Below are 16,324 nucleotides of genomic sequence, written 5' to 3' on the forward strand. Positions count from 1 at the left end.
ATCCCAGGACCCTGAGATCATGACCTGAACCGAAGGCAGACGCTTAACAACTGAGCCACCCAGGCGCCCCTCTTTTCTTTTAAGTAGGCTCCACACCCAACATGGGGCTTGAACTCACAACCCCAAGTTGCATGCTCTACCTACCAACTGAGCCAGCCAGGTGCCCTAGGTCTGCTTTCTTTTGCTATTAGTGTGATCTTGGTTTCTTGTACTTGACTATCTGTGTAATCTGTATGTACTCAGATTGAAATAAAAATTAATTCCTATGTAATTCTAAACAAAATGAAAGGGGATTTTGTCAGACAATATAGAGGTATACGTTATATATATAATGTTTTCTAGGTAACCTGATTTATTTGTGCCATATTGCTCTTCATTGTCATGGCTAGTTTGGAACTAACAAAGAGGACTAGGAGTCAGAGATTCAGTTTGACTTTGTTATTAACATGTCTTAGATACCCGAGAAGTCATTTACACCTCACTATGTTCTTTCCTTATCTAAAATAGAATGAATTAAGGGGTGCCTAGGGGACTCAGTGGGGTAAGCGTCTGACTCTTGGTTTCGGCTCAGGTCATGATCTCGCAGTCTTGGGATCCATTCTTGCGTTGGACTCCGTGCTCAGCGTGGAGTCTGCTTCAGTTTTCTCTCCCTCTCCCTCCCTCCCACCCCATCCACACTCTTTCTCTCTCTCTCTGTCTCTCTCTCAAATAAATAAATCCGTAGAGTTGAATGAATTAAAGCACTTGACCCATCCTCCCCACTCCCCTGAGGAAAAAAAGAGCATTCAGAACCACAGTATAAAGGCAAAGAGGTTAAATAAAAAAAAAAAGAAAAATTCCTCTCATGTTTTAAAACTGGGAAGATATGTAATATTTAAGGACTTGTTCAGTATAAACAAGCAAATGTGAACTAGTAAACTAAATTAGGGCAATCAGAAAGAACAAGATTGCTTTTCTAAAATTGACTTTCTAAAACTGATTCTCTGGCTGTGTTCTAAGATTTGTGAACTCCAGCTTAGTTCATTTGAAGATATTTGGAATATGATCCCTCTAATTTTCAGAGAGTAGATCAGTAGGTTTTAAAAAAAAATTTTAGGTAAGAATCCATTGATAGTGTTGTAAAAGTAAAATATTCTTAAGAAATGCAGGTTTAGAATAAAAGTCAACACTGTTCTCCCTCAATATTCTGAGTCAGGGGGTTAAATGCCCTAACCTTTAAGGGTGATACTTTGAATAAAACCTTTGATCATATTTTAAGAATGGGAAACAAAGAATCTACATTAAAACTTTGACAAAATAGTTGTGTGAGTGAATTTTAGGCCCAAATAAGAAGTTTGATATATTTTATTTTTCTCTTCCTTAGATATGTTAGAGACAAAGTATATGATAATAGAAGCCATTTCTTTCTTTTTTTCTGGATATAGTCAGTATAAATTTCCACAGGAAAGATCATAATGGGTCATTCCTTCCTAAAACATAAAAAATAACCACTGTCTTTTTTCTGCATGGCTTAGGCCTTCATTATTTCAGATTATTGGCATTTTTAGAGCTATAGCAAAGATGATTGTGTTTATTTAGGTTCATCTGTTTGTTCAAAGATTCAAACTATTTTTTTCCAAAGCTTACCCCCATTCTATCCTACTTTGAAGGCGGGTAGAGAATTCATTTTTGCCTTTCTTACCAGGAAGGAGTTATCTGACCTCTTGGTACTACTTTCTTAATTATTTAAGTAGAGACAATATAATTTCTATCTTGAAAGGGATGGATGATTTAACTTACTCTTTGTAAAGTCTTCTATTATAGAGTACTTTTGGAAGAGTTCATGTCTTTATTGATGCTATTATTTGGTCTCCTCTTATTTTTTGGAATTTCACCTTTCTTCATTCTGCCTTGTGGTTTATCAACGTGCAAGCCGTAACCATAGTTACAGGAGTTTTTGGTCCTATAGAGAGTATGCAAACTTTAAGTTTTTATGAAGACATTAGGACTTGGCCCTTCAGACTCTCTGTAACACAGAGTTTCCCTTGCTGTCATCCCCATGACCCCAGTCATAGGGGTTGGGTTACTGAGGCAAGGCAGGAGGCATAATACAGTTAAGCCTTTATCTATCCCAATTTTGCGGATTAGTTGATGCCTGTCCTGTGTGTCCACCGTCGTTTGGAGATATAAACTATTCCTCATCTGTCAAAAGGGAATGGTAATAAAAGTAGCTTGCTCATAATGTCGCACATGTAAATTCCTTAGCCTTGCACAAAGAAAGAACTCAGTGCTAATCATGATTATTGAAATTTGTTGAAATTCCAGTATTGGAGCCAGAAGAAATTGGAAACTATGTTTATTTTTTCTTAAAGATTTTATTTATTTATTCATGAGAGACACAGAGAGAGAGAGAGAGAGAGAGGCAGAGGGAGAAGCAGGCTCCCAAGGAGCAGGGAGCCCGATGCAGGACTCGATCCCAGGACCCTGAGATCATGACCTGAGCTGAGGGCAGACCCTTAACCATCTGAGCCACCCAGGCGCCCTGGAAACCATGTTTAATTACTGACCTATTTTCCCAGACTATTTAAGATGTTACCAGTGCTATTGCTAATTCTGATAAAGGTTACTGGTAAAATATCTTTGTGAGGGGCACCTGGGTGGCTCAGTCATTAAGTGTCTGCCTTCGGCTCAGGTCATGATCCCAGGGTCCTGGGATCAAGTCCCGCATCGGGCTCCCTGCTTGGTGGAGAGCCTGCTTCTCCCTCTGCCACTTCCCCTGCTTGTGTTCTCTCTCTTGCTGTCTCTCTCTCTCTCTCTCAAGTAAATTAATAAAATCTTAAAAAAAAAAAATCTTTGTGAAAAGTCTTTGCCTTTTACCACTAAACTAAAATGATTTGATCTTTTAGCATATTACCAAAAAAAAAAAAAAAGAGAGAGAGAGAGAGAGGAACTTAGGGTCATCCCATTACATTACAATGATAACCTGCGAGTAAGTTTTAAGATAGTTATTGATCTTAGAGATCTTTTGCACCATTCATAGTTTTTATTCCATATATACAAACAACACTTTAAATGTTCCTGAAATTATGCCCGCAAAAAAAAATTTTTAGGATTTTAAAAACTAATCTCACTTTTAGAAGAAAATATGCCATTTTATGTAAGTATCTATACAAGTTTCCGCTGAAATGTGTTTTATCCTCTATCTCCAAGTGCTTAATTGTATAACTGAAGAAAATTTGGCTGATTTTACTCCTATCTAACAAAACCTTTTTTAAATGGGGTTTGGGAGCTAAGTCTCTCTGGTTGGCTTTGACTTCAATTTTCCTTCTTGAGCATTGGCCAGAGTTGGAGCTTGTGAACTAGTTTCTGATGTAAAAGAATCTTTTATTTGTGTGGGTGTTTTGTTTTGTTTTGTTTTGTTTTCAGAGCTCCCAAAGCAGGTACACACCTGGGTATGACTTGTAGGAACTTCAGGTAAGCTAATTTACATACTCACCTTTCCTGATCTTTCAGGTTTCTTTTTAAAGAAAAACTTCCTGACAAGGGGTTGGTAATATCTTACCATTGTAAATACTTGATTTCTAAGTTTTGTTTACTTTGCTCTAATGAATACAAACTCCTGTCTTTATTAACTAAAAATATTATTCAATCAGAAGGTAGTTATGGCAAGTTCACTATTAAGTTTCATCTCCTTTTTCTTTTGGGTCCATTAGATACCTGTGGAGGGAGGACAGGAGCAACAGACTGATTCCAGCAAAGGGCGATGCCTGAGGAGAACGGTCAGTGTCCCTTCCGAGGGCCAGTTTCCTGAGTACCCACCAGAGGGCGCCACCAAACTGGGTAAGCTCATAAAAGGAAAAAATTCCTAGCTTTTATCTGGTAATTTATGGGCTTGTTATTGAGTGTTGGAATACACAAAACACCCTCTTTTCCTGCGAAGGACGTTGAAATACAGTATGTTAACGTACAGTTAATAGTCATTAGAAACTTCTGTTCTTTACAACCAAGTGGCAACAAAGTTATTTTACAGAGATAACATTTATCTGAGTGCTAGTACCTTTGCTCTACAGTCCTGGGTCAAGTGTTGTTTCTGAGTTTATTCCTTGCCTTTAAATTTTGAAAGAGCATTAAGTGGTCTTGTTGAAGCACTTAGATTGGTTGGGGGCCAGTGTTGTGTAGAAACTCGGCATTGCGTAGTTTGTGCCCTGTTCACACAGCTACTGATGCTGCCTTATGTGATGTCGGATCAGGTAATTTAGCTGAGCTGATTTACATGTCCCATGTAGATTATATTCATGGTTGGATTGGGTGACAGAAAGGAGAAATAGGGAAAAAACAAACCACTTCAGTTGTTACACACCAAAGGAATTAACATCAATATCAAAACAACTTTTTCCCTGTTTCCTACCAAGTGTGTTCTGTTTGATGATTTGTGTGCTTACCAGTGGATATATCATTAGATTATTAGACAGGTCAGGTAATTTTAAAGAAACATAATTAAGATTAAATAAAATAAAAGAATCTGAAAAGTAGGGAGTGTTTTGGTGTTTTGCATTGTTGTATTATGATTTGCTTAGTGAACCTAGACATTAAGTCATGGACATTTCATAGGTAGATAATATGGAATCATTTATTGTCTCTGTTGTTTAATAGGGATCATTCTGTGATTTCGGTTGTATTTTTGAAAATCAGGGTTTGGTTTTTTGGGTTGGGTTTTTTTGTTTTTGGTTTTGGTTTTTTGTTGGGTTTTGTTGTAATCTAGTTGTTTTCTAGAGATTAGTCAGGTGAGCAAACACTTTTCTCCAAAGAGTCATTCTTGGAGAAATCAAGATTTCCTCTCATCTTATTTACACTGTACTTCTTTAGTATGTGTTCAAACCAGTTTAGATGTGAACCTAAATTATGTTGCAAACCTGTCTGGGTGTAACCATTTTATAGCCTATTTATATTTCATACAGGTTCTATGTGGCTTGGACTGGCTCAGAGTCACCTTCTTTCACCTCTTTTGCTGTCATTATTTGTAGTGTTATGTTGATGACTCTCTTTGCCACTTCTCCGGGGACCTTTGACTGTTCGAGCTTTGGCCCACAAAAGTCGCTACTTTTGAGGAAGTGTAATCATAGTCTGAAGAATTATTATGGTTTTCTAGAAGAGAGAACTATATAGTGATTCTTTAAAAATCTCCACCATTCCAGGTACTGGTCCCAAAGATAAACTAAGATGAGTGGCCAAGTTGTCTAGTCCAGAGCCAACCTTCTACCTCTGTCCTTGACTACAAGTGTGTTAGCCATCCAGACTCATGGTGTCCATGATCATTTTTGGAGTGGCTGTCCTAAATTAGCACTGGAAGCTAGGGCTCATAAGTACCAGAGGGGAAAAGACTACTTTTAGAGCCATCCTTCCTTACATGCGAGTCTAATGTTGAATTAGATAATTATTCTGTTCTATTTTTGCCTCCTAGGGATTTGTCTTTAGGCAAAATTTTCTGCTATCAAGTATTTAATTGAGTAGTTGTTGTATATGTAACATTCTGTCCCAATCCCTAAGAATGAAAAGGGATGTAAGATATGATTTCTGCCTTTGGGAATTCTTACATAGTTAGGAAGATAGATTATTGATGACTAATTACAGTACATGTTGTTATTGTGGCATATTATATTGTGTGGCTTTTGTTTTTTGTTTTTTAAAAACCCTTTCATTTATGCAGCAAATAGTTATTGAGTGACAACTATGTGCCAGATGATGTTCTAGGCACTCAAGATACAAGGGTGAAAAAAATAGACACAAATCTGTCCCTTTGTTGAGCTTGCATTCTATTGAGAAGTGACAAACAATAAGCAAGAGTAGTAAGTAGAATATATGCTGTGCTAGATGGTGATAAGTACAAAGAAAATAAAGTAGGGAATGGGGATAGGAAATGTCAAGGAAGTATAATGTTAGCTAAGGTGACCAAGGAATGCCTCTTGTTAAGTGACATTTGAGTAAAGATCTGATAAAATAATGACCATAAGGCATATGGATACTTGAGGGTGAAGTGTTCCACCCAGAGGAACAGCTAGTATAATGTAGGAATATGCTTGGGGTGTTACAGGAACAGCATACATGCCAGTGAGACTGGCATGGGATGAACAAGGAGGAGAGTAGTAGAACATGACATCACTGAGCTCTTTGGCAAGCAGATCATGATGATGTCGTAGGTCATGATAAGGGTTGTGACTTTTACTCTGTGAGATGGGGAGCCACTGGCTTCTCTAGAAAGAGTTGGGATGCAAGAATGAGAGTTCAGAGACCAGTTTGGATGCTATTGCAATAATCTACACGAGAGATGCTAGAACTTGGGCCACAGTGGTAGTAGTGGAAGGGCTGAGAAGTGGCCATATTCTGGATTTGAAGGTAAAGCCAACAGAATATCTTGTTGGATTGGATGTGGGATGTAAGAAACAGAAGAGTGAAGAATTTTGGTTCGAACAGCTAGGGGAATAAAGTTGTGATTTCTTAAAAAGGAAAGATTGGGTGAAGCGCATTTGAAAGTGGGATTGATCAGGAGCTCAATTTTGGACATACTGAGTTTGACGGTCTTAGTAGACATCCAAGTGGAAATCAAGAGAGAGATACAGACTGGAGATAACAATGTAGGCCTTTAGCAAATTAATGGTATTCAGAGCTATGAGGTTTAAATGAAATCACCAGGGAAACATGTGTAGGTAGAAGATGAAGGCCTGGAACGACCTGTGGAGGTTGGGAAGATGAAGAAGCACTGACAAAGAAAAGAGAACAAAAATCCAGAATTTTGTTTCCAGATAAGACAGTTGTATCAAGTGTGTATGGGGCAAACCTTCTGGTCTTGCATGGTTCTTGCACTTTGCAAGCTCTGGATTCTCTTTGCTCTTCTCCAGTAGAGGAACCCCAAACACTGATCTGGTTTTGCAGATGTCAAATCATAGTACACAGTCATCTATGGAGAAATGCCCACTCATGAAAAACAGGCCCCTTTTACTCTACTTTAGAGAATTTATGACAGAAAGGAGCTCTGGGACCGTAAAGGATCTGTGAAGAACGTTTATAGTGGCTGCCAGTATAACTGTACATCAGAGATTTCAAACTGGTTAAAGAACTTTGGAATGTAAAAAGATGGGAAGGCATATATTTGTGCCTCATACATTGTTTAACATGGGCAAATTTGCACTGATGAGAACCTAATAAATGTCAAAAACTTAGGGAAAAGAAGTGGGTATGGGGTATGAGGCAGCAGAGTGGGGAGTGGTTAATCACAGAATGTACTTCTCACTCAGCACTTCTCAGACTCTTGCATTCAGCAGTTTACATATTACCCAAGATACTAAAATTTACATATGCACTGGCATTTGACACAGATTTTGATACACCAAATTCTTCTCCACTGAAAATGAGATGTTTTCTTAAGGCATGTGAACATCATCTCTAGAGTACCCATCTCCAGATTTAGAAAACCTAGAAAAAACTACTTACTCTTGGTGACAATATCCAGATTTTAATTTGTTCATCAGAGATTTTTCAGACCATGGTCAAATTCAGACCATGCGAAGCATGATTTGCTGAATTTTCAAAAGGAAATTACTTCTTCAGATATTAGGGGTCTTTGCATACTAACAATATTGGGAGGTATCTAGATTAACTGTATGAACTAGAACTAGTAAAGGTTAATTTTCAATGTAACCTACATGAGTTCAGCTTAAAGAAAAAAAAAAAGACCTGGGTGGCTTAGCCAGTTAAGCATCTGCCTTCGGCTCGGGTCATGATCTCAGCGTCGTGGGATCAAGCCCCACGTCAGGCTCCACACTCAGCAGGGAGTCTGCTTGAGATTCTTTCTCCCTCTGCTCCTCCCCCTGCTCACGCTCTTGCTCTCTCTTCCTAAAATAAACGAATGAATGAATGAATAAATAAAATCATAAAAAAAGAAAAGCCTCAAATACCTTCCAAGAACACTGTGAAATAGGGGAAAGGGGAAAGCTGAGCAGTGGGCAGCATTTTCATGAAGTGTACATTGATGGAAGAAACTGTCTACTACCACATGTTGTCTATGCCTGGCTGGTGGGTAGCACACAGATGAGCTGGGAACTGTCCATTCTGTTTACAGCATTTTTCTGACGTGACAGGAAGGTTCATGCTCTCATGCTCAGATGGGCAATACAAAGTTGGAGCCTGAAATGAGCAAGAATACTTGTTTGCAGATAACATCATAAACATGATAAACATAATGTAAACATAAACATAACCAAAAAGCTGGCTTAATTAGAAAATGCCAAATATAACTCCATGCTTTCTCAGTTCTCAGACAGAAGGGTCAAATTGAACTGGCAAATTCAAAGCCGGACATCTGGTAACTCAAAACTACAGAGTCTCATGCCTCTGTTGTATTATATTATGATAAAATCTTTAAGTTTCCCCAGTGGTCCTACTTACAAGATCTCTGGATTTTTGAAAAACTGTGCCTGTGGTAAGGAAATATGCTTCCTTATCATGGAGTCCTCAAAACCCAGAAGCATTTGATAAATACGCATAAAATTATAATTTAACATAGTACGCCTTTGATATACACTAGCAAGCCTTAGGAGAGAATATATCAAGTCTTTTAGAGGCAAAGTTAACTGTCCACAATTTTTATGTTTATGTAAATGAAGAAGCCAAAAATTTTAAAATACCACCACCAATAAAGGAACCAAATTAGGAAAACATTGAGGAAAAGCCAACCCTGTACCTATGGGTTGCTAAGTTTATTAACCTAAGTGATAAAAATTTGAGGAAACTTTGAAGAAAATTAATATTAAAGCAGAATGTCCTAAGGCATTTATAAAATTATTATAAAAGTTAACTCTTTTAATCAAAATTATTAGAGGATACTGATTATTCAGATCTTAGCTTTAACTCTGACCTTCTTTCTGTATTAAAGTAGCCTTAGTTCTAATTTTATGTATAAACCATTGATAAGTCTCTTTTTATTCCCAAAACATTGTTAGGGGTATCTAGATAATTTATGAGATATTTTCAAGGTGCTAGAATCTTCTATAAATATATAGGGTGGTAATAATATTGAAAGAAAGAGATATGTGAATAATGAAGATTTAATATTATAAAAAACATATCCTTCCACTTTTCAAGCAATAGAATTAAAAATGCCAATAAATAATTCCTGTGTATGGCATAGTACTCAATATTGAGATTGGCTAATATTAAACATATATATAATATACATAATATAATGTTATATATGTTCTATATATATAATATATATATTATATATATAGAAACAGGTCTTGTGCTTTAGGGTAATATAAATTGGCTGATACTAAACTTTTATGTATATATTAAATGTAATATGTAATGTTATGACATAATATATAGTGAATTTATAATATATACATACATACATACATTGGATATATTTTATATATATAATACAACCAATAGAGGCAGAGCTGCACTTTAGGGTAATATGTATTTAAATGACCAAAACAGTTATGAAAAAGAATCAGTAGCCTGATGTTTTTAGCTCAGAACGTTAGAGCTCAGTGGATAATGGCAGCCCTTGGGTTTTTTTTTGAAATGTCTTGATAAATAAACTAAGACTGTATCACCCACATCTAGTGAGTAAGCTCATGCTAAGATAGCTGCATAATATCTAGTCTTTATACTTGCATTCTGTAATTTCTAGATTTCAGTGATAACATACGTTATTTGAGGAAGGGTCAAATGAGCTCAAGAATTATCAAAAATATTATGGATAATTAAGATGGAAGACCCTGGAATAATGTCCCTGGAAGCTTTTGGTTGGGTAGTTTTGAGTTTTCTTAAAAACCATGAGCCAGTATAAATTCTTTTAAGTCTGTAAGATTCTATAAGATACAACAGGCAATACTGATGATAATATTCTAGAAGAATGGGCTTGACTCTAGGTTTAAATAGCCACGTACCCAGTCAGTTCTATAATGTGACATATGTATTTCTAAAAATCACAACACTATGCAAAATTGTACAGTAAAAATCACAGGGCTTAAGGGAGAAGAGGATCAGAGGTACTATACTAAAAAACTGTTCAATGACATATTAAAAAGGATAGGAACTAAATAAAAATGGTAGCACATTTTTACATGTGTTAAATGGTTGCAAAATACATAAATACTACAATAGATATAGTACTTTACCTTGAAAAAAAATCTGAGAAATTTACTTATGGTAGTAGGCATCGGAGTAGTTTATAAGTTGACTGTGAAGTGATGGAAAGAGGGTTTTTTGGAAACTGAAAAGAATATTGTTGTTACACAAGATATGCATGAGTGTGGCTCATAGCACATGCGGTGAAGTGAAAGTAGCTGGTAGGTGTTCAAAGTATGTATGTAGCCGAGCATTTTGTGTATTCCTACATGGCTTGCTTCAGCTGGGCGCAGTGTTCTTTGTTCACCTAGTGTCTCTCACAGATGAATCATGCATAAACAAACAAATTCACATAGTCACAGATTGTGCCCTGTTATATCAGTTGTGGCGTAACGTTCACATTTTCAAAGCAAGCATTATAACAGAACCAACTTGCCTACCAACCTGATTTAATCAGGTTTGTCCAGTGGAAAGAAGTAGCTTGCGTTTATTAGCCAACTGAATTCCAGAATGTCGGTTACTTTTGAACATATTCCTAAATTTCTTTTGGAAGTTATTTAGAACTCAAAACTAGTACGAACAAAATAAAAAACTAGTACTTAAGTTCTCAAGCTAACCAACTAAAGCCAATTTTTATTTTACTCTTATGAGCTGGATTTAGATGAGCAGAACATTTTTCTCTGAGGAAATCAGTTCTCATTTTAGGTCAAGGTGCCAGATCACAGTTCCTTCCAACTTGTAAATGCAAGTTTGGGTTCCCGATTTGTTCTTTAACTTCCTCCCATCCTCATCTTGGCATGGCAGAGATTTGTTCACTTCTGTGAAGGTGGTTCCAACGCAGTGCTAGTTGGAGTTGCCTAACAACTAGGGGTGGGCTCAGGTTATTGATTTGTAGTTATTTCATAAAATTTCCAGCAGATGGCAGTAAAGTTCCTAAATGAGAGATTCCTTTTCTGACTTGTGTAGGTCGTTTGTTTAGGCTATTGTCACGGTTGTTGTAAAGCCAGAAGACCAGGGGAAGGAGAAACCATGAAGGAAGTCAAGATTGAGCTGTGGGCCAGCTGCTTGCTAGGTTTATTACAAAGCTGTATCCTGTGTCTTAATATAAGTTAAACTTTTTTTTTTAACACACCTAAATAAAATAGGTGTGTGCCTCCACCTTGACTATATATTTTGTAACAATCTGGAATTCCTGGCTAGAATTTTCAAATCTAGTTCCACATCATGAGAAGCCCCACAAACATGCAACTCAATACAACCCAGCCTGTACCTTCAAGTTCTATGGGGATCTGTGCCCAAGAGCACTAGAGTAGAATCCTCTAACATGTGATGCCCAGGTGAGCGGCCTCTTTAGATTAGTCCTAATGCAATATTAATCACAGCACACCACAGTGGTGTTTGGAGAATTGAGTGGCATGAGCACTCAGGAATGGTCTTTAGATTCTTGGACTTCTGGGAAGAAAAAAGGTGGTTTGAACATAAGCATCTAATTGTATTCCTTCCAGAAACCCCACTATAACTATATAGTAAAGGGATTTTCTTTTAAAGACACGGTCCTTGAAGGATAAGGAGAATGAGAGGGAAGAAAGCAACCAGACAAAATAATAATAACACCAATAAATTGAAAGCTGAAAAGCAAATGGAATGTGGTAAATAACCTAGCTGACTTGAGAAAGCCAGATCTTAGTCTGGCAACGAAGAAAGCTAAGAACGAACCTGATTTTTACTACAGAATCTTTAAATAGTGCAGGAATTGCTGGTATGAGGAACAAATGGTATCTAGGTCTCTAGGTCTCTTCTTCTCCATTCCACTGAATAATTGCTCTTCCCACCCCTGCGTCTATTCTAACATAAGATGGCAAGTTAATTCCGGGGCAGGGTTGGGGGGGCGGGGATCCAAGAGTCTCTGGATTGGGGCATACCAGGCAAAATTGAGAGCACGGAACACTTTACCAAATACAAGGAAATTAAGTGAACATCTGAAGACAGAATGATGAGACGCCTCCGCCTGTCTTTCCTCACTTGCCTTTACCCTTCAGGCAGGAGATTGGAAGGGTACTATTTGGAGTATTCAACCAGCCCGAGAGGAAGATCGCAAGATACGGACATTCCCAACACTAGTAGACATCTGAAGAAAAGCCTCCAGCCTGAAAGAGAAAAAACAAAACAAAAGGAAAAAGGAAACTTGGAGGCACAGAGACAGTCAGGGAATAGAACACTTAAAGAAAAAGCATCCCTACCAGGTAAAATACTACATACGTGAGACCAGAACTGAATATGATACAAAGCCAAAGAGCTGCCATGTGTTGAAAAAAATTGTAACAAATAAAACTCAGTAGAAGTATTGGAAGATGAAAATGAGGAAATATCCTAGAAAGTAGAGGAAAAAAAAGATAAAATAATTAGAGTGCCAGTCTAGGAAGTCCAGCATCAAAACAGTGAGTTTCAGAAAAAGAAAAACAAGACAAGGAAATCATTAGCAAAATAATTCAAGAAAATTTTCCATAAGTAAAGATAGGAGTTTCCAGATTGAAAGAACGTCCTATAGCAAGGCACATTTTTGGGAAATTTCTATTTTAATTTGTCTTTGGTGACATAGAGACAGTCTTTTTTTTCTTTTTTCTTTCTTTTTTAATTAACAAATTAATTTATTTGTCAGAGAGAAAGAGCGAGAGAGAGAGCACAAACAGGGGGAACAGCAGGCAGAGGGAGAAGCAGGCTCCCCCGCTGAGCAAGGAACCCAATGTGGGACTTGCTCTCAAGATCCTGGGATCACGACCTGAGCCAAAGGCAGACGCTTAACCGACTGAGCCACCCAGGCGTCCTGACATAGAGACAGTTTTACAAAATTCCAAAGAAAGAACAAACAGATTATATTCTAAGAATCAGAAATCAGAATGGCATAAGACTTCCTATCAGCAACATCAGAAGCTAGAAAACAATGAGGAGTGTCCTCAAACTTCTGAAGGAAAATAACTTCCAACTTAGAATTCTATGTTTAGCTATAAGCCATTATTCACACATGAGAATAAAATAGACATTTTCAGACATGCAAGATTTAAACAAAAAATTACCACCTACACATCATTTCTCCTAAAGTTAATGGAATTTATTCTTCACCGAGAGTGAGTAGGATGTGGAATATAGGATAGGAGATCCAACACAGGGGAGAAGACAAAGGGACCCCTCAGGAAAACACTATAGCGAGAACTGAGTTAAACAACTCTATACTAGCTGTAAAATGAGGACGACCAGTTCAGATTACAGCAGTCGGAAGGCTATTAGTGAAGACTTCTCCAAGAAGGTAAAATTGATATAATGGAACGAATTTAAACAACAGATTTAGGATTGAAGCAAATTTGGATTGATTCAACAACAAGCACATAGAAATTTAAACAAATGAATAATCAGGCAACAATTACAGGAAAAACAAGAATGTAGTTCAGGACATAGAGAATGGTTGTATAGCACCTTCTACATATTAGGCCCTTTGTATATATTAATTTTTTAACCTTTGTAAACCCAAAAGGTACTGATTTACAGGTAAGGAAACGGAGGCACAGTGAGGTTAAGTAACTTGTCTAAATACATAGGCAGCTAGTAAATGGCAAAGATAGGATTTGAAGCCAGGCAGCCTGCTTTCAGGATCTCTCCTTTTGACCGTGGTGCTGTATTCTACGTAGGATTCACTGTGTGGCTGCATTCTGTATAGCACACGTAGTCACAGTATTGCTTATCCTTTATCGAAATTACTACAGAACTGAACAGGGACTGTGAGAGAGTAGGAAATGTCTGTGCACCTTCTAGGGTAGTAATGGAGGAGGAAAGAATCAAATTCTCATCTTCCATAGTGGAAAGTCAAAAGATAATGTCTAAAATGGGAAAAATTATAAATATCAGTACAACTGTATTATTTAAGATTTGATGGTAACTACCAAAAGAATTGGCTAAGAGAGATAAAAGTAGCTGTTAAAACAGTGTTAGGGGCGCCTGGGTGGCTCAGTTGGTTAAGCGACTGCCTTTGGCTCAGGTCATGATCCCGGAGTCCTGGGATTGAGTCCCACGTCGGGCTCCCGGCTCAGCGGGGAGCCTGCTTCTCCCTCTGACCTTCTCCCCTCTCATGCTGTTTCTCTCTCTCTCTCTCTCAAATAAATAAATAAAATCTTAAAAAAAAAAAAAACCAGTGTTAGAAGAGGAGGGCTGGGTATTGCCATTTATATTAACCAGACTTGTGAAACTACTAGACTCTAAACTATGCGCATGTTTTATTAACATAAAAACTTAAAAAACAGAGAAAGGCATACAGTTTGACAGAAAATTAATGTCATTTACACACAAGAAAAAGATGCTATACCTCATTTATAGTCAACAAAAGCAAATTAAAACTACAATAAGCTGCCAATTTTTACCTATAAGATTAGCAAATCTAAAAATGTTTTGGAAGGCTAGAAGGAAACAAGCATTGTAGTCCTCTAATGCCAAATTGTTTCTGTAGAGGGCAGCCTCTACAGGATGCATTTTGGCAAGAATAACCGCTCTGTTTGCTCCAGAAGCAGTCTAATGTCTAAGAATTTGTCCTGCACATCTACTCACACGGTCATTGTACTATTGTTCATAATAACACAAGAGCAGACCCAACCAAAAAATACATCCATAGGAGATTCTTTAAATGAATCCTGTTAAATCTGCATAATGGACTACCATGCATGCACCTATCAAGAAGTAGCTCCATGTGTAGTAATTTGAAACAACTTCCAAGATACATTGTTAAGGAGTTGGGGGCAGGGAGCAAGTGCAGAAATGTGTGTGTATATTATACTGTGATTTCGGTAAAAATTGCCAAATGCATATAACCATTTGTGAGTGTATACGAGTGCATGTGTGTGTGTGTGTGTGTAACCCTAAAACTATACAGAAGAAGCCTTTAGCAAAGGTTGCTTCTGAGGAGAAAACTGGGGACCTGATGGGTCAGAAGGTGAGGGAGACAAACTCGCCATTATCTGACCCTTTTCAACCTTTTAACTTTTAATCCAATGAAGAGGTTAGTATTCTTAAGTAGTAATAATGACAGAAATAATCATAACTTTAATAAAGATGGAGAAAGAGAGAGAGAGAGAGGGAGGGAGAGTGAAAGGGAAAGAAGAAACCTACCTGTCCTAAAGGGACATTTCAGTTCTTTATGTTGAATTTCAAACACAGGGAAAACAATGAATTCAAATCTTATGCAATTAACTGGAAAGGTATGTTATACTGATGCCAACCAGTGAGTTGCGCATACTGAAATACGCTGCTTTAAAATTAGCTGGGTTTCATCTCACTCTCCAGTCACGAATTTGTAGCAGGACGTTAAGTTGACCATTAAAACAGCTTAGTGTTTACTTATCTCCAGTGAAGAAGAGAAATTGACTCTGACTAAAGAAGACTAGAAACTCCTTGACATTTTTATGTTAGATGATTATAACGTAATAGATTATAAAAGTAACTCTCCTGGATTTTTCAGGAGTATTAGAAAGGATATTTTCTTCTCTTTACCTCTTTGTTAAATAAGACCTAACGGAAATAATGCTGGGAACAAGTTTTCTGTGGGTCATCAATGCTGTGCCTATGATTTAATGTATCTTTGTTTGTATTTCTTCAGACAAATTCAAAACCCAAAGACCGCTATAGTAAAATACAGAAGAATTTGTTCTATACAGATCTCCTGTAGATACCCTTTCCTCATATGAGAAGGTTGGAGAATGCAGTTGTTTTTTTTTTACCTTAGGATTATTTTTTACTATGTTTCTTGTAACATTGGATAATGAGTATTCAGAGACCATTAGTAAGAAAAATTGTTTGTAAGTAATTTTAATTTGTTTCATTTCACAGTTTTCCAGGAAGTAGTATTAGTCATAAGTCATACTGGGCTAACAAAATAATCCTCTTCTAGCTCTTAACATGGTCCCACCTTCCCACTTCAGATTACAGATTTGCCAGTGACCTATACAGAAACTAAATAAATAAAATATGAACTAGGGTTATTAGACAGCTGTTGTATTTCAAACCACCATTTTATGAATCCGGACTACTTTCTAATGCCATTGTTAGCCTCATGGTAAGATTTTATTTCTTTTTTTCCCCCCTAAATATTGGGAAAATTACTTTTTAGTGTTTCCTCAGGATTGGGGGTATGTATGATAACGCCATGTATCCTGAAGTTTGGCAGTCTTTTTCT

At 37.2% G+C, this 16,324-nt stretch overlaps 1 protein-coding gene across 6 annotated transcripts in view; it reads left to right on the forward strand.

Moving 5' to 3' along the window:
• The window catches only part of RASAL2 (RAS protein activator like 2), a 356,954-nt gene that overhangs the window by 183,175 nt on the left and 157,455 nt on the right, over positions 1-16,324 (forward strand). For all 6 annotated transcript variants that reach the window (XM_073900062.1, XM_073900061.1, XM_025877489.2 and 3 more), the window contains exon 3: positions 3,693-3,819. In XM_073900062.1, coding sequence (XP_073756163.1) covers positions 3,693-3,819 — 127 coding nt within the window. The remainder of the gene's footprint in view (positions 1-3,692; positions 3,820-16,324) is intronic.

This window comes from Callorhinus ursinus, unplaced genomic scaffold, assembly GCF_003265705.2.
Source record: "Callorhinus ursinus isolate GAN/ISIS: 27379988/994484 unplaced genomic scaffold, GSC_fseal_2.0 scaffold13, whole genome shotgun sequence".
Classification (NCBI taxonomy): Eukaryota; Metazoa; Chordata; class Mammalia; order Carnivora; family Otariidae; genus Callorhinus; species Callorhinus ursinus.